Source organism: Carettochelys insculpta, chromosome 1 (assembly GCF_033958435.1).
Source record: "Carettochelys insculpta isolate YL-2023 chromosome 1, ASM3395843v1, whole genome shotgun sequence".
NCBI lineage: Eukaryota > Metazoa > Chordata > Testudines > Carettochelyidae > Carettochelys > Carettochelys insculpta.
The window spans coordinates 13,462,966-13,478,724 of NC_134137.1; the positions used below are offsets into that span (position 1 = coordinate 13,462,966).

At 44.4% G+C, this 15,759-nt stretch overlaps 1 protein-coding gene across 1 annotated transcript in view; it reads right to left on the reverse strand.

The window, feature by feature from the left end:
- Positions 1 to 15,759, reverse strand: part of LOC142001585 (disintegrin and metalloproteinase domain-containing protein 9-like) — a 93,782-nt gene that overhangs the window by 25,647 nt on the left and 52,376 nt on the right. Inside the window, exons 14-16 of the mRNA XM_074976982.1 lie at positions 13,316 to 13,508; positions 9,896 to 10,001; positions 2,243 to 2,426 (exon numbers count right to left, since the gene is read on the reverse strand). Coding sequence (XP_074833083.1) covers positions 2,243 to 2,426; positions 9,896 to 10,001; positions 13,316 to 13,508 — 483 coding nt within the window. The remainder of the gene's footprint in view (positions 1 to 2,242; positions 2,427 to 9,895; positions 10,002 to 13,315; positions 13,509 to 15,759) is intronic.

Here is a 15,759-nt window from a genome sequence, read left to right on the forward strand (position 1 = left end):
GAAGTGCAGCAATACCAAAATGACACCTTCTCTGACAACTCTGTGGAAGCTTGAAACACCAGACAGCTGTCAGTCAGTGGGCAATCAATTCAGAGTAGGCAAACTGGCTGCTGTCATCCAGGTAGCCACAGATCACATGCAATTTCCTTAACCCACTTGTAGCATGATTTAAAATGAGAACACACCAGAGGTCCTCTCACCACCATCTGGGTCTGGCTGCAAAACATCCTGCAAGGAGGGGTGAGATCCAAAGCTTAAAAAGTTCCTGGTTGTCAATGAGATCAGGTGCTGTGTTCGCCTGCTGACCGTTGTTGTCCTCCTCCTCATACTGATCCCCCTTGTCTTCCTTCCTGTTGCCAGAAGCTCCTTGAGGAATCTCTTGGTAGGTATCCATGGACTGTGGAAAGTGAATCCCATGCAGCTGGACATAGAAGTGGCTTCCTTGCAGTGATGACCTGGCATATCCATTTGCTTCCCTTGTCTTCTGGTATGCCTGTCTGTGCTCCTCTATTTTCATGTGGAGCTTTTGGTGTGTCCCTAGTGTATTCTTTTTCCACAATGCCCTGTGAGATCTTGGCACACATGTCTGCATTTCTTTTGCTGCTTTGTAGTTCTGCCAGCAGAGCCTTACTACCACCCCTGCCCCCAGCACTAAAGTCATTGATCTCCTGAATGCTCCATGCTGGAGCTTGTCTGTGATCTAGAGAATTCATAGCCAGATGTGCTGCTGAGGTGTGTTGCCAAGATGTACTGCCTGTTCCACTCACCTTGCTGTCCAAACAGGAAATGAAGTTCAAACTTTCCTGGGCCATTTCTTGCACAAGTGGAGAGCAGCAGAGCTGAAAGTGGTGGCCAGAGAGGTCACACTGTGGCAGTGTGGGTCACCTCCAGGAGACCAAGAACATTGAATTTCATAACATTCCATTTGCACTTAAAGTCATTGGACTAGACCTTGTAATCTGGACTGATTGCTTAGAAAATCGACCTAAGTCAGCTAAGTTTGGCCTAATATCTAGTGTAGACTATGCCTCAGTTATTGAAATAAAAATAGAGTGACAGTGAACATACAAGTATCGGAGGGGTAGCCGTGTTAGTCCGGATCTGTAACAGCAACGAAGGGTCCTGTGGCACCTTATAGACTAACAGAAAAGTTTTGAGCATGAGCTTTCTTGAGCACAGACTCACTTCATCAGATGCTGGTCATGGAAATCTGCAGGGCTAGGTATAAATAAGCCAGTGCAAGGCTGGGGATAACAAGGTTAGAAAGATGATGTCTGTCTGAGTTTGTGCAAGCTTTCTTGTGAGGTTGATAGATTTCCACTCCATACAGCTAAATGCAGTGCCTTGTATGGTGTCAAGTATCGGAGGGGTAGCCGTGTTAGTCCAGATCTGTAACAGCAGCGAAGGGTCCTGTGGCACCTTATAGACTAACAGAAAAGTTTTGAGCATGAGCTTTCGTGAGCACAGACTCACCAGCATCTGATGAAGTGAGTCTGTGCTCACAAAAGCTCATGCTCAAAACTTTTCTGTTAGTCTATAAGGTGCCACAGGACCCTTCGTTGCTGTTACAATGAACATACAAGTCGCTTAAGCAGTAGATAAATTCTTGTATATTCGCCCAAATGAAGAATAACATGGGATCCAGAAACCCTATCAGTTGTATCTTTACATATAACGGAACGAATAGACTCCAGATAGAACTTTCACCATTTTAACACTTATGGATTTTGCATTTGGATTTGTAATTCAAATGCAACATATATCCAAGCAGAGAAGGCTTAACTCATGTCTATATCTGCTGAGAGCATGTTGCAGGATCAACATTTTTGTAAAAACATTCTTCCTGGAGAGCACTGTCCTTTAGTCATGCTCTGGCATATACAGAACAAAATTTCAAGAGGGAAAAATACCTCTAGGGGCAGGTTTTTAAAGATATGTAGGCCTTCTGTGAGAATTTTCAAAGTTCTGCAACCACCAGAATTGTGACATTGACCTCCACTTACCATTTCTCCACCCACTGCTTAAAATGGAATTGAACACATGCTGCTTCTTGTAAAGGGTTAAGATGGGCTTTTGCAGCTCTTTTTGGATGAGAACAGCCTGTCCCAACAGGCATCTTTGAAGTTTTCCAGATAAAGGGACAGAAAAAAACCTGGAGTGGGTAAGAGGAACTAAAGGCCACCTTCTCCATTTAATATTGGTTCCATCCCATTCACAAATGTAACTGTACTTATTACAGTACCTTATTTTCACCACATGCTGTGCCATCTTCCACTGAGCCAATATCCACCATATCCCTCCCAGCATGAAATTCTGTACCCCAACATAAGGTCTTATCCATTGGAGTTTGAACTATAGAGCCAACAAGTTTCATTTGTGGTAGTTTTTTAACATTAACACACTGCAGTCTTCCACACAAGACATCACTGAAAGAAAGAAAAAAAAACAGATGTTTAAAAGTTTACATGAGATTTGAAGAACTCTGTGCAGTAGTTGTGATGTATCTTGCTCTTGGTTACACTTTGCATAGAATATTTGCCCAGTTTTGGAAATCACACTTTAAAATGATAAACTGGAAATTCGAAAATAGAGCAACAGAAACTAAAAAAAAATTAGAAAAGGTGGCTTATTGAGGAAAGTTTAATTTAACTGGATATGTTTAGCACTCAGCAAAGAAGACTGCAGAAGTGGGGACCTGACAAAATGTTCCAGAATGTCAAGAGCTGTTATACATAGAGAAGATTTGGCCACTGTCCTCTATGTCCCCAGAAGGCAGGATAAGAATTATTAGTCTTAATCTGCACCAAGGGAGACTTACTTAGCTATTAGGAGAAACTATAGGTAGAGCCCTGCCAAATCCCTGGTCCATTTAGGTCAATTTCATGAGCTTAGTATTTTAAAAACAGGAAAAATGTGTTCAACCTCTCCAGTCAGGCACTCTATCGTCTGACAACATCTGTGGTCCAGTATGATTTTGGATAGCAAGGTGACCACTTGTTGGTGTGGACAAGTTTCCCGTGGTCCCATAAAGTTTGTTTACAGTCACCAGTCCTGGTTCTCAATGTTCTGTGCTGTTTTTAAGTTCTAATTTACATTTAAAGGTCTTCTAAGAGTCCTGTAAGAAGTGGAAGTGTTGGTAATGCTACTCCACAATATTGACCTCATGTGGTTTGGCAAATTCTCTGGTTCAGCACCGTTTGGCTACCGAGGGTGCCAGATGAGAGAGGTTCAACCTGTATCATTTCAGATATTTAAATATGAAATTTCACAGTGTTGTAATTATAGTAGTCCTGACCCAAAAAGGAGGTGTGTGGGAAGGAGAGGGGAGGGAGTCAGAAGGTTATTGTAGAGAGAATGATGGCACTATTAGCCTTACAGATGGGTTGCTGCAGCGGAGGCAGTGTTGCTTTCAGAGCAGAACTGACTTCTATTCAGGAGTTCAGCTTTGAAGCCAGAGCCAATGCCAGCTGCATGGCAGGAGTAAATATGGAATACTATGGCATTGCCACACTTACTTCTGTGCTGCTTCCTGCAGAATGGGGCTTTCGGTCAGCAGCCGTCACTCTCTGGCCACTGAATTAAGGGTGGCATGATAGAGTACGGTCACCCTTACTCCAGCACTACAACTAGCAGGGCATTGGCTTCAGACCTGGGCTCTCTTCAGCCACACTAAGGCAGCACAGAAGTGAGTGTACCAATACCACTCAAAGACTTTAGTCTTAGGCAGTGGGCCTGCAGTTTAAGCCATTCCACCCAGAGATGAAGCCCTCTGTCTTTGGCCTTGGTCAGTGGATCTCAAGCTTCTGAGCTGGGCACCAGCAAGACTAAGCCAGCCCTGGTAATCTTATTCAAAAGGTGTGTTCCCTCTAATTTTCTTTTATCTGTCAGCAGATGGAGTTTTGTTTTGCACCAATATTGAGATAATGTGTGAGCGCAGCGCCCACCTGTTCAAACAAAAGTCCTAAAGAAAAAGAGAGAGAGCATGTGTGATAGTGTAAAGGGAAAAGAAAAAAATTTAAAACAAGAAACAATGAACAAGGTGCATGACTTTAAATACTTATTTACAATAAAAGGAAAAAAAATATTAGTAGCCATTCAGAATTTTACCATATCTGTTCCTTTAAGTCATAAAGCAAAATTGTCCAGTTTTTGACATAGAAAAAAATTCTTATTAATATTGACACATGAAATAAAATAATTGTTAGACTTTATAATTGAAATTAAAGATTATGTCTCTTGGCTTGACATGCATGAAAAAGTTTTTCTATGTGGCGTTTTTATATATCTATATCTATATTATATGTATATATTAGAGCCTGTCTATGCTACATTTATTTAGGGACTCCCCTCAAACTGTCAGAACTATGCCCACAAAATTTGGTATGCAGCTTCCTCTTACCCTAACTTAAACCAAGTTCAGGGTTTGGTTATCCCAGGATTTCCAAGAACGTGGAAAGGGAAGGGGCAGAAGAATAAAAGATTTGAAAGGGAGGGTCATAGACTGGAGGGATGTGATACTGAGAGTGGCCACTGGGGGAGCTGCAGCACAAAGACAGAGGCCAGCGAAGCTGGGGCTCTGACATCTTTCCTGCCACAAAGTCCAGGCAAATATTTCCCCTGTCCCAAACCCAGAGCCACCCACCCCCTACAAAACTCTCTAGTGTAGATGTAGCCAAAAGGAGAAGGAGCTCATGTACACTACTTCTACACTAGAGAATTTTGTAGACAAAACTGGGGTTTGTTGACAAAACCCATGGAGCACCTACACACAAAATGCATTTTGTCGACAAAGCTGTCGATAAAAAAGCCATGTAGCCATGCCAAGGAGGGCCCTTTTGTCAACAGAGCAGATTGAAATATTGATCTGCGTTTATGTGTAGATGCCATCTATCAACAGAAGTTTTGTTGGAACACCTCGTCTGACAGTAACTTCTGTAAATAGATGCTTCTAGTGTAGATGTGGCGGTAATGTTATATTTCCTGCTTTCAGGAAAAAATTCATGGAGCTCAAGACATAAATGCAGCTGTTATTAAAAAGGTATCTGCTCCTATTGCTGTTGCCAAGGATGAATTAGGAAATTACAACACCTGCAGCTCACGCAGGCTGACATGGAATGGCGGAGGGCAGCCTGGGATAGGCTCTTCACCACCCTAGAGGTCATTGCCCATGACGTCAGGGACCATACGACCACTGTTGCCTGCCTCCTGGCACCCCCGACGGCTCCACCTGCTGGTCCTGCCCTCTCCGCCCTCACTGAGCCCGCACCCTCCACCCTCACCAGGCCCACTTGCTGGCTATACTTGCTGGTGCTACCCACACCCTACCCTCTTCTCCCTACCGGGGACCCCGCACCGGGGAAGGCAGGGGCTCCAGGGGCCGACAGGGCTCACGGCCTACCACCCCGGCCCCAGAATGAGTGCCTCACCCCCCTCCAAGCTAGGGTCCCCCCGCCCCCCTCCAAGTGGGGTTCCCCCCTATACATAGTTACCAACGTTTCTTTATTGCTCACCACTCCATGCTGTGCTCCTCAGGGGGGTGGTGGGTGGTTGATGTGCAGGTGCACTGCTGGTGGGGTGGGCAGGCGGGGACGGTGGGTGACAGATGTGCGTGGGATGTGGGTGTGCATGCAGGTGGCTGTCAGCAAAGGCCTGCCTGAGGGCCTCCCAGATGCCGTGGCCATCCCAGTGGGCCTGGTGGATGGGGACGGCGCCCGGCTGCTCACAGATGGCAACAGCTGGAGGCCCCCACCAGGGACATAGGCATCCCCCTTTCCCTCCCCAGTGTTGTGGAGGATGCAACAGGTGCCCACCACCTGGGGCACGTTGAGGACCCCAACCTCCAGTTGCATGAGGAGGCACCTTCACCTCCCCTTTAGACACCCGAAGGCCCGCTCCACCACTTTGCGGGCGTGGTTGAGGTGCTCATTGAACGCCTCCTGGGTGGGTTTGGGGTGTCCTGTGTATGGCCTCATGAGCTACGGCTGCAGGGAGTAAGCTGCATCTGCCACCATGCAGAGCGGCATGGTGATGTCCTTCGCCACGGGGATCTCCTGCTGGGGTGGGGGGGGGTGGTGAAGATGCTGGCCCCAATGCGCTGGCAGAGGCCAGAGTTCCGGAAGACGCGGGCATCGTGGGTGTGGCCAGCCCAGCCCAAGTAGAGGTCGGTGAACCGGCCCCTCACATCCACCAGGGCCTGGAGCACTACTGAATGGTAGCCCTTTCGGTTGATGTACTGGCCGGCGCTGTGTGGCCGGGCACGGGCTGGGGATGTGTGTGCCATCCAAAGTGCCGATGCAGTTTGGAAAGCCCAGGTCCTGGAAGCCGGCAATGGTGTTGTCCAGATCTCCGAGGCGGACGACCCTATGGAGCAGCATCATGTTGATGGCGCTGACGACAAGCAGGGGGAAAGGGGGACACGTGCTCTAGTGCTGGTGTGGCAGCCGTCTCCCCCCACCTCGGGCCTATTCTGCCCCTTTCCCATTCAGCCCCTGTCCTGTCCAGCCCCCTGTCCCCGATCCTTCCAGCCCCTACCCCATTCGGCCCCTTGCAGCAGAGGGTTCCCCTTGCCCCAGCCCCCCCACCCACCTGGCCCCATCTTACCTCCATAAGTACAGCCCCAATGGTGGCCTTGCCCACCCCAAACTGCTGTCCCACAGAGTGATAGGAGATCGGGGTGGCCAGCTTGCAGATGGCGATCGTGACCCATTTCTCCAGGGTGAGGGCTGGCCGCATGCAGGTGTTGTGGTGCCAGAGTGCGGGGGCAAGCCAGTGGCAGATCTCGGCGAAGGTCTGCCTCGACATGCGGAAGTTCCACAGCCACCTTTCCTCACCCCACTCCCCTAGCACCAGGCACTCCCACCAGTCACTGCTGCTGGGGTGGGTCCAGAGGCATTGGGGCACCCAGGGGGGTGCCCGGTGGTGCCCTGCGGGGGGGAGTCCTGCAGCCCCAGGGGGACCGCCCAGCCATGCAATGAGATCGGGTGCAGCTGCAGAGATAGTGCACAGCACTGCCAGCAGGGAGTCCATGATGAGGGCGTCCTCCTGCAGAAGCTGTTGCTGGGCCTCTGTGGTGGGCACGAGATGGCTCTGCCAGGCTGGGAGAGGCTGGGAAACATTCAGCTTGTGCGTAGGGGAAGGTGGAGGGAGAGGCCCTTTAAAGGAGGAGGCTGGCTGCAGCCCTGGAAGGGCTTGTCGGCCATGGGACCCCATCCGTGGCATTTCCTGCCTCACTTCTTTTGAAAGAGGGCTTGGAGCCATGTGGACACTCTCTTTTGAAAGACCTCAACAGTACTTCGAAAGAGCGGATCGAAGTGCTGATCTGAAAAATGGTGGCGGGTGCGCCCTTATGACAGCCACTATTTTGACCGCCAAACTTCAATTTTCACCCTTTCGAAAGGGTGCTCATGTGTAGACACAGCTTAACAGATCTTTCGGAGCATAAGCTTTCATGGGCGGAGACCCATTTCTCTGCCCATGAAAGCTTATGCTCCAAAAAATCTGTAAGTGTATAAGGTGCCACAGGACCTCTCATTGTTTTTATGAAAGATCAAAAATATTTAATATCCATCTCACCTACAGATGTTCCTTAAAGGTTTTTGCACTTTAAAGCCACTGTTTGGAAATCTAAACTTTGAAATAAACACGCACATAGAACAGGGGCACGAGAGGCATCTGCTGACTGCACACACAACATTGACTGTAAGAGCTATGGGCTTCCAATCCAACTGCTCACTCACAAATTCAAATTCTGAAACCACAGTTTGCAAAACCACCCTATCCAAGGAGACTGTCTTAGTTAGGACAATATTGCAACCAACTGAGATGAAGGAGGACCACTCATGCGGCCCACTTGCTAGTGTAGCCACAAAAAACAACACTGGATGTCATGGAACCAGTGAAAACACGACAAGTGGCTGAATTTAAATCTAAACAAAATTAAAAGAGGCGTATTGTCCTATAGCTTCATGACAATGTGAAGATGAGTACAAAACCTCTGCAGTGAGCACATATCACTTTCGCAGCCTCTGCTCTGACACATACCACTCAGCAATTTATCCTATTAATTTCTACAAATAAACAGTTACAGGTGCACATGAATAAAGAACCTGTCACCAGACAAGCTACATGAATTATCCATGGACGACCTCCTGAAAATTTCAGTGTGGCCTGCTGAGAGGAAGTTAACTAGAATGTTATCAATAGATGAAATTTTAAAACTCTTAATAATTTTATTGTGGTTTTGAGATGGTTTTGTAATTAAAGATAATTATGGTTTCTCCAGTTATGTTTCAAATGTTTAGACTCTATATTTCTGGAAAGAATACCAGTTAGTGGGGCCATCCTGAGGGGCACGGGACCTAGTAGTAACCCTTTTAAAAAGAATAAGGTCAATCTTTGCTATTTAAAATTCTCATTATTCCTTTACCAAACTTCCCAGAATCTTTTCTATGTTAGTGAGAAATGCTGTCTAAATTCATGTTGAAGAGGACTTTTTCCCACAAATGAATATCTATGCGCTAGTAGCCTTGTACTTCCTTATCCATGCTTTATTCTGAACTTTAGCTAACCCTAATATTGTGTTATCTATTACATGAATTTTAACTGGATTGTTAAATAATGTATTGTCTCCTTTGTTCTCAAGTCTTCTGATCCTTATGGAAATGTCCAAAAAGCAGCTACTTGTAACCTCTGTGGGGCAAGTGTTTTCTGTAACTGACCAGATAAACTATTGAAGCATGCTTTAAACTCATCAGGAATTGTTCTAATAGATTTCTGAGATAATGATTTATTGATAAATCTTTTCATAACTGGTAAAATAATACATGGTTGAATAAATGTTCACAGCTTATCATTTATGTACACTAAACGTGGTCAAAATTTATAGTTTTGTTCTCTTTTGCATAAACACACAGCATATAAAGAGATACTTATTATAGATTTGTGCTGTAATGGAGAAAATTGTTCAGCTGCAAAAGGATGCTCATAAATCCTCTGTAATTAGTAAAAATAGTAACTGACAAAATAGATCAGGAACATGTAAGGTGTATTCAATAATCAACATATCAGCAAACCAGTAACATACGGAACAATGTCTAAGCATTGAGAGATAAACGTAGTCACAGATTGTGCCAGCCATAGCCTTCCTTAGTAGGGTCATTGTTTTGAAATAACAATTGTTATTTTGAAATAACTTTGCTGTGTAGACCTACCCAGTGTATGGCCCCTTCAAATTTCTCAGAAGTAACTTTGGCAATACTGAGTAGATACGCTTCTCAATTTGTGGACTTTCTTATCCTAAAATTACCAGAAGGGGAGTTTCCTGGTTTAAATTAAATTGACTTCAGACTGTGCTGCTTCAGCCACAGCTGCTGCTGTGGCCCTAGAATACAAGCCTCTAGCTTTTCACTGTTACCATTCCTGACAAAGAAAATTGTGCTTCTTCCACTCTCCTGACTGATTATCAAGATGTAAGAGTCCAGCAACAACCAATATCTAAGATTCAACATCTTTGAGCAAGTAATCTTTAGTCACTCAATGAGTCATTCAACACAAAGCTGCAAAGCTGAGAAGACCATGAGCTAACTTTTTCAGCTGCATACCAGCTTCCTGAGGCTGAATAAAACCACAGGAATGGAGAAAATGTTTTCTCTGGCCTGGACTGCATAGGAGTATATGTAGAACCAATTTTAAAAAAAATCAAGCCTAAAAGAGAGTAGGGGTAACAATGACAAGCTTACACTGCATTGCTGGTAAAACGCTACTCTGCACCTCCCCTCACTTGATTGTGCTTTAGTTTCTTAAACTACATTTTAAAATAAGGGGACTTATATCAACAGTAGTTTCTTCTTAGCACATTTTCCAGTGGATCAAAGACATCAATACATACATCACTTACTTGTCTTTACACTTATTGTAAGCAAGTCCATCCCCACCACAGTTGCCACACCGATCACCTTTAGTATTCACTGCTTTGAAACAACTCAGGGGGGCCATATGTGCAGCTGCAAGGCGGTGGGAAAAAAGCACAATGTAAACAACAAGACAGGAATAAAGCACAGCATACATTGGACTAGTTCAGGGGTCAGCAACCTTTCCAAGGAGGAATGCCAAAATTTGACCTTTTGATTTCTATATACGGTCTGAGTGCCAGTAATACTTTGTAAAGTCACTAATAGTCCTACTTACAACAGCTTCATTAATAAATAAGTTAAGATGCAGAGTTTTACCATTTATGTGGTAGTTGATAGCACTAGTTGGTCTTTTGTTAATATACGGGCAGCCTGGCTTTGAGCAAGCTGCATGAGGGAGGAAGGGCAGGGCCGAGCTCCTGGCTCTCATGCTGATGAAAATTGGCTTGCGTGCTGCTTTTGGCACCTGTGCTGGGGGTTGCTGACCCCTGTTCTAATTCCTCCAATAATTTCAAGGGACTCAGCGGAAACTGAAGGTATACACCTGTAACCAGAGCTTTTTGTAATGGACTTTGCATATTCACATTTATGAGAGGCACCTGCTGCAGATGTGATGGTGGAACATTTAAGTAATGGAGCCTGTTAATATTCTTAGACCCTCTTCCCCCACTGCCTGACTGTCCTGAATGTTCTCACAGGAAGGTTGAGTTCAGCCACAAACATACAGAGCACATCTTGAAGAATTCTGGTTACAAGTTTGCTAATCTCTATTTCTTCAAGTATCCTTTGGGTATTCCTATACATGGGAGAGTGTGACAAGTAATATTCCCTTTACCAATTGGGAATAAGCAATTTTGATGTCTGGGGTTTATTTCAAAGTGCCCGTGTCTATACAACCAGTCTGCATTTTGAAAGCAGCACTATTGAAGCGTGCCTGACTGCTGTTATGCTAATGAGGCACTGAATATTCATGCGAGCACCTCATTAAACAGTTCCAATCCCTGTCATTTACAGGCCCTTTCCAAAAGGGAGTGGTAGCATGGCCACAGCCAAAGAGTGGGACTCACAAGGGCAATCATCTACAAGTCATAGCTGCTGAAGACTACAGAACTTGCTTCTAAATTGCTGTCCATCACGCATGCTCCTAGTTCCTTAGAAATTCAACGTATTCTAGCAAGAGCAACTCCCCAGTAATTTACGTAAATATTTTGTCTGTCTCAATTGCTGCAGTTATGGCTTTACTGTGCAGCAAGAGAGATGTATATTAGAGTTCCCTTCCAGCCCTATTTTACTATGATTCTATTTTCTCCCTCCTGCTTGTAAAAGCCTTTCTTCATTAAGTAGTACCTCAGTCCTCTCATTTCCAGACTAAACAAACCCCATCGTTTCAACTTTCCTAACAGCTCATAATTTTTAGACCTGTCATCCTATTTGTTGCTGTTGTCTGTTTTTCCCCCAATTTGTCCACATCTTTTTTGGAATGTGGCACACAGGATAAATCAATGCAGAGTAGCATGGAAAAATAATTTTTCATATCTTGTTTATAATACTTGACAGATAGACAGCCCAGGTTCAATGGCATGGGACCCACGATGACTGGGAGTTTCTTGTCTGCTGCAGCCTTCATCCACCTTCACAGCCCATACACTTGCTATCCTCCAATTGTTCTGCCATTGAGGACTTTTAGGATTGCTCTTTGCCTGGACCTTTTTCCTTGACCTTGCTGCTGTGGGTGACCCTGCCAGGGGTATAAGACTCTCCATGATATCGCTCTTGGGTTCATTGGAATGCACAAGCCCACTCAGCATAACAAGGTGACAATCTGGAGAACAGGAACTCCAACTCTATATGCAATATGATGGGATAGAAATAGGCCATACCACATCTAAATATACATATCTAATTCCATTTAAAACTATTATGCTAACAGAGTTATGGGGCTGAAAATTTATAACAGAATGCTGGATCTAGCAATAGCTCACAGCTAATTTCCTGTAACTAGGAGCCTACTCACAAAAGACCATAGAAAAGATCATGTAATTTTCTGCATCCCTGATAACAAAACAGAAATTAAGTAGTTGAGTCACATGTCTGATTTCTTATATTCTAATAATCATGGGATTTTCCTGCAAATATTAACTGTAGGCCTCTGATGCTTGGGAAAGACACTTTAAAATAAAATGTAATTTCTTACACTTTTTTGACTGCAATCTCAAAAATAGGAAGCATTCATAAATGCAGTTAAAAACAGTAAGATTTACAGAAAAATTTAAATTTCAAATTTAAAAATTGACAAAACTTTCATAATTTCTTTGATGTGTACAGTAGAAAAGGAAATGCTCATAACTGTTAACTGCACTCTGTGGCTATATCTACACTTGCCCCCGACTTTGAAGTAAGCATGGTAATCAGGGTGATGGTAGATTACTAATGAATTGCTGCGATGAATGTGCAGCACTTCATTAGGCCAATTCTCCCCCACAGCAACTTCAAAGTGTCAAACTTCGAAGTGCCAGCATGCCATGTAGCTGTGGGCACTTCGAAGTACCTCAGGCATGGCATGCAAATACTTCGAATTTTGACACTTTAAAGTTGCCGCAGGGGAGAATTAACTTAATGAAGTGCTGCATATGCATTTCAGCACTTCATTAATAATCTCTCATCAGTCTGATTACCATGTCCCCTTCTTCGAAGGGGTCAAGTGTAGACATAGAAGTGACCTCAAGAGTCCTCAGGACACATGAAATGACTAAATATTATCTAGACCATCCATAACAGGTGTTTGTCTAGCTTGCTCTTAAAAATTTCCAGCGATGGAGATTCCACAGCCTCCTTAGACATTATATTCCTGCATTTAACCACCCTGACAGTTTAGAAGGTTTTCCTAATGTACAACTTAAATATTTCTGCTGTAATTTAAGCCCCTTCTTGTCCTATCCTCAGAGGTTAAGAAGAACAACTTTTCTTTTTCCTCCTTCTAAAACCATTTATGTACTTGAAACTTTTCTCATATCTCCTCATAGTCTTTTCTTTTCCAGACTAAACCAATTAATTTCTTTTTTACAATCTTCCCTCATAAGTCATGTTTTTCAGACATTTAATGATTTTTGTTGCACTTGTCTGCACTTTTGCCAATTTGTCCCTATCTTTGCTGAAATGTGGTGACCAGAAATGGAGAAAATACTCTAGCAGAAGCCTAATCAGTACAGGATAGAGCGGAAGAATTACGTCTTCTGTCTTATATGCAACACTACAGCAAATACATTCAAGAATGATGTTAGCTCCTTTCACAACAGTGCTACACTGTTGACGCATATTCAGCTTGTGGACCATTATGACACCAGACTCCTTCTCATAGTACATGGAATGCTGCTATGTGGTTTTGTAAATAATGATGCAGGTCTTGCCTTTGCCAAATATAGACTTGCATTGTCTTTCATGGTCATGGCATTTGCCTTGAAAACAACAGTCATTGTCACCGCACGGAGTTCCATCTTGCTTAAATACATCCTCTGGGCACAAGTGTGAAGTCCCATTGCAGTACTCAGGAAGGTCACACTCACCAATACTTTCTCTGCATATTTTTCCTGGTTTATGAAGCTGTTAAAATAAGAACACAAGGACCATATTTCTCTCATAAGAACATAAGGACCCTATTTCTCTCTGGAGGCCTATTCTGCAAACAGCCATTAACCTTCTTAAAATATGTTTGTCTTAGGATTCCCCAAACAGCTAACACCTAAGAAAAGGGCCAAGTGAAGTTGCTTTGCCCTTTATTTTAACACAGACTAGGTAAATGGAAGATGCAACAAATACTTCTTGTGCTGCTTAATAAGGACTACACTCTAATTCTAGTATTCAAAATACTTGTGATTGCTTTCCACTCCAAAATGAAGAGAAGACTCTTCCTGCATTAAACAATAATAATAAACAATGGAAAATAGATTTTTTGCCCATATATTGTTTTTTTCTTATTGAATCTTCTAAAACTAGAGTTGAGGTCACTTCATCCACAGTTTTCAGAAGCTGGATTTGTCAGTCACTGAGGAGAGGGGGACAGTACCCATCTATCAATATCCTCTACAGAATGGGCACTTAGATGTGGTATTAGTGTAAAACCCAGGAGTCATAATCATGAGCCTAGGTCCCATTGCCCTCTGCATTATACAGTAGAAGACAGTCTCTGACCCAAAGTGACAGAACCCAAATATAAGACTAGAGACAAATGATGGATAAAGATAGAGGGAGAGCATGCAACAAAACAATTTGACAGTATTGGACATCTTAGCTGTGTCTACACGTGCACGCTACTTCGAAGTAGCGGCACTAACTTCGAAATAGCGCCCGTCGCGGCTACATGCGTCGGGCGCTATTTCGAAGTTAACTTCGACGTTAGGCGGTGAGACGTCGAAGTCGCTAACCTCATGAGGGGATCGGAATAGCGCCTTACTTCGACGTTCAACGTCGAAGTAGGGACCGTGTAGACGATCCGTGTCCCGCAACGTCGAAATTGCCGGGTCCTCCATGGCGGCCATCAGCTGGGGGGTTGAGAGATGCTCTCTCTCCAGCCCCTGCGGGGCTCTATGGTCACCGTGGGCAGCAGCCCTTAGCCCAGGGCTTCTGGCTGCTGCTGCCACAGCTGGGGATCCATGCTGCATGCACAGGGTCTGCAACCAGTTGTCGGCTCTGTGGATCTTGTGTTGTTTAGTGCAACTGTGTCTGGGAGGGGCCCTTTAAGGGAGCGGCTGGCTGTTGAGTCTGCCCTGTGACCCTGTCTGCAGCTGTGCCTGGCACCCTTATTTCGATGTGTGCTACTTTGGCGTGTAGACGTACCCTCGCAGCGCCTATTTCGATGTGGTGCCGTGCAACGTCGAAGTTGAACATCGACGTTGCCAGCCCGGGAGGACATGTAGACGTTATTCATCGAAATAGCCTATTTCGATGTTGCTACATCGAAATAAGCTATTTTGATGTTGGCTTCACGTGTAGACGTAGCCCTTGAAAGGCAGTGGACTCAGCTGACCAGCAGGATAACTATTGTCAATTTCTGATAGGCAAATTCAGGCTAATAGCAAAGTAAATCTGTAAGAATGTGTCTATTTTATCTGTGGCCTGAAGGAAGAGTCTGGATGTGTCCTCTGCCAACTCTAGAGGACTCCAGGAATCTTTGAGTAAATGCAGCCCAGTGGCAAATATTTCTGAATATTTGGGCACTGTGGAAAAAGACCTATTTATGTGCTCAGCACGACACATTTATCAGAAAACATCCTTTGGAACTTTTGCCCAATTTTCCTGAGCAACTGAAGTGGAAGAATTGGTTGATGTGATGAAGCTGGATTGCTCTCAGATGGCTTCTCCACAATACAGAAGTAAAGGACTTCTCTGCTGAGTCCCGTTATGTCTTGGCCAGTTGAGATACCAGTATTTAGGGTGAGGTGAATGGACAAATTTTCTGCTATTGTCTTGGTTTCTGTGGCAGCAAGAACCCTCTGCTAATGACAGGATTTTCTGATTTCTAGAAGACGTGATGGCTCCTTTACTGTGGAACCTTTAGTTGGGGGCCTGGCTCCTCTGGGTGATCTGAGAAATCTCAGACAGCTCTCCAGACAGTGCAGAAGAGGAATTTCTTTCCATCCAAATAAGGATGCCTTACACTGGGAGATAGAATAGAGTCTCTCTCATGCAAGCTATCTTAACAATGCCCAAGCTCAGATAACTCTGAACATAAAGCTGTTCCATGCTATCGCAGCAAGCCAAGAATGACAATGAAGGAACAGAAAGATAACAGACAGAAATTAGAAGTTCATGTAGAAAGATAATATTGGAGAAGATATCAATTAGGGAATGTTTT